Source organism: Epinephelus moara, chromosome 19 (genome assembly GCF_006386435.1).
Source record: "Epinephelus moara isolate mb chromosome 19, YSFRI_EMoa_1.0, whole genome shotgun sequence".
Classification (NCBI taxonomy): domain Eukaryota; kingdom Metazoa; phylum Chordata; class Actinopteri; order Perciformes; family Serranidae; genus Epinephelus; species Epinephelus moara.
This window is the reverse complement of record NC_065524.1, coordinates 41,184,584-41,187,147: the sequence shown is the minus strand read 5'-3', so window position 1 is coordinate 41,187,147 and position 2,564 is coordinate 41,184,584. Positions and strand designations below refer to the sequence as shown.

The 2,564-nt window shown below is 39.6% G+C and overlaps 2 protein-coding genes across 2 annotated transcripts in view; one reads left to right on the top strand and one right to left on the bottom strand.

The window, feature by feature from the left end:
* Positions 1-615, bottom strand: part of LOC126407033 (cystatin-F) — a 5,107-nt gene extending 4,492 nt beyond the window's left edge. Inside the window, exon 1 of the mRNA XM_050071687.1 lies at positions 434-615. Coding sequence (XP_049927644.1) covers positions 434-482 — 49 coding nt within the window. The 5' untranslated portion in view covers positions 483-615. The remainder of the gene's footprint in view (positions 1-433) is intronic.
* Positions 616-1,869: 1,254 nt separating this feature from the next.
* Positions 1,870-2,564, top strand: part of LOC126407027 (GTPase IMAP family member 7-like) — an 8,396-nt gene continuing 7,701 nt past the window's right edge. Inside the window, exon 1 of the mRNA XM_050071682.1 lies at positions 1,870-1,969. The gene's annotated coding sequence lies outside the window, so the exon portion shown is untranslated. The remainder of the gene's footprint in view (positions 1,970-2,564) is intronic.

The following is a 2,564-nucleotide window of genomic DNA, read 5'->3' as shown; positions in this document are numbered from 1 at the left end:
TCTGTGTCTCTGTGTCTCTGTGTGTGTCTCTGTGTCTCTGTGTGTGTCTCTGTGTCTCTGTGTGTGTCTCTGTGTGTGTGTCTCTGTGTCTCTGTGTGTGTCTCTGTGTCTCTGTGTGTCTCTGTGTGTCTCTGGGACGGAGGAGTTTGACTCAGCAGAATTTTCTTTTCATCATGAACAAAGTTTTTCTTCAGAAACTAAAACAGTTGTTTTTAATAAATTCACCTGAAACTGAAATATGTAGATAAAAAATACTAAAAATCAGTTTTATTTAAACAAATAAACGTTGTGTCTCAGTCTAAAAACTGTCCCCGTCTTTGTCCACTATGTCTCTGAGATGGACAGAAGCTGATTAAAAACCTGACCAGGTGAGAAACAAGAATCTTCTAAACTTCTCTTTAAACCCTGAGAAAGGAAACAGGAAGTCTTTTACCCAGGACGGTGAGCAGAGAGACGAGCAGCAGTGTCTTCGGTCCCATCATGTCCTCTGTTAGTGTTTCTGTAAGGACACGTCTGTGTTTCCTGTGAGGCGGCGACACTCTGACCTCAGATCAGTGTGAACTACCTGTCATGTTTGCTGCGGGACCGGTTTGTTTAACTTCTTTTGCAGGTCACTTCCTGTTGGTGTGAACACTTCCTGTAGCTGCTGAGTCATGTTCACTGAGTCAGGCTCCAAACCTCAGAAGAACTGTGTTTCCCAGCATGCACTGCAGCTGAGCTCCGTCCCAGCTGACAGCCATCAGCACTCACACAGGTGTGGACAGGTGAACCAGTCTGTCCAGTCTGTTTGTCTCACAGTGGAGTGAAATACAAAACATTTTAAGTCAACAAAAATTCAAAATGTTTTAAGTCAGTGAAAACGAAAAACATTTGCATTGATAAAAATTCAAAAAGTTTTAGTTGAAGAAATTAAAAAAGAAAAATTAAGTCAATTAAAATTAATTATGTATGACGATAACATGTTTATTGACTCGTCTGTGTGTGACCCGTCCAACATGACATGAATATAACACGTTTATTGACTGGTCTGTGTGTGACCAGTCCAACATGACATGAATATAACATGTTTATTGACTGGTCTGTGTGTGACCAGTCCAACATGACATGAATATAACATGTTTATTGACTCGTCTGTGTGTGACCCGTCCAGCATGACATGAATATAACACGTTTATTGACTGGTCTGTGTGTGACCAGTCCAACATGACATGAATATAACATGTTTATTGACTCGTCTGTGTGTGACCCGTCCAACATGACATGAATATAACACGTTTATTGACTCGTCTGTGTGTGACCCGTCCAGCATGACATGAATATAACATGTTTATTGACTGGTCTGTGTGTGACCAGTCCAACATGACATGAATATACCATGTTTATTGACTCGTCTGTGTGTGACCCGTCCAGCATGACATGAATATAACATGTTTATTGACTGGTCTGTGTGTGACCAGTCCAACATGACATGAATATACCATGTTTATTGACTCGTCTGTGTGTGACCCGTCCAGTATGACATGATTATAACACGTTTATTGACTCATCTGTGTGTGACCCGTCCAGCATGACATGAATATAACACGTTTATTGACTGGTCTGTGTGTGACCCGTCCAGCATGACATGAATATAACACGTTAATTGACTGGTCTGTGTGTGACCAGTCCAACATGACATGAATATACCATGTTTATTGACTCGTCTGTGTGTGACCCGTCCAGCATGACATGATTATAACACGTTTATTAACTCGTCTGTGTGTGACCAGTCCAACATGACATGAATATAACATGTTTATTGACCCATCTGTGTGTGACATATGGCGGTGTAGTTTCCCTCCCTGCAGCACTCACACTCAGTTTCACTTTCAGCCTCACGTTCACTTCATGTTCAGACAGGATATAATCTCACTGCTGCAGCGTACAGCTTCATTACAGCCAGACCAGAGCTGATCCATCACAGTCTGTGGTGAGTCTGACTTTATTTCTATTTATTTACCATATTTATTTATGTGTTCATTTATTCTGAAATAAAGAGGAGGATAGTGGGAGAACAGTACAGGAGGAGGACTGAGAGGAGAGGAGAGGAGGACGACGACAGAGACAGATGTCCTGGTCGTCCCCGCCTGAATATTCTCTGTACCAGCTGACATGTACTGACGGTGTAGCTCAGATATGGAGGACTGAATCTGCCCATATTCTTATCACTAATTAATTATAAAATACATGATGAAATAAAAACATCAATTATTTAATAAATGTTTAAATTATTTTAAAAATCAAACACATGCACAGAAACAGAAAAATAAATTAAATGTATTTATATACACTACTCTAAAGTTTTAGAACACCCCAATTTTTCCAGTTTTTTATTGAAAATTATGCAGTTTAATGTCTCATTGTACTCTGAAATGAAAGCATAGAACAAATAAACAATTGAGGTCAAAAAAGAAATCATGGAATCAATTTATAAACCAAAATGTATTCTAAACTTTTGACTCATCAAAGTAGCCACCTTTGGCAGATATAACAGCTGAACACACTCGTGGCATTCTTTCTACAAT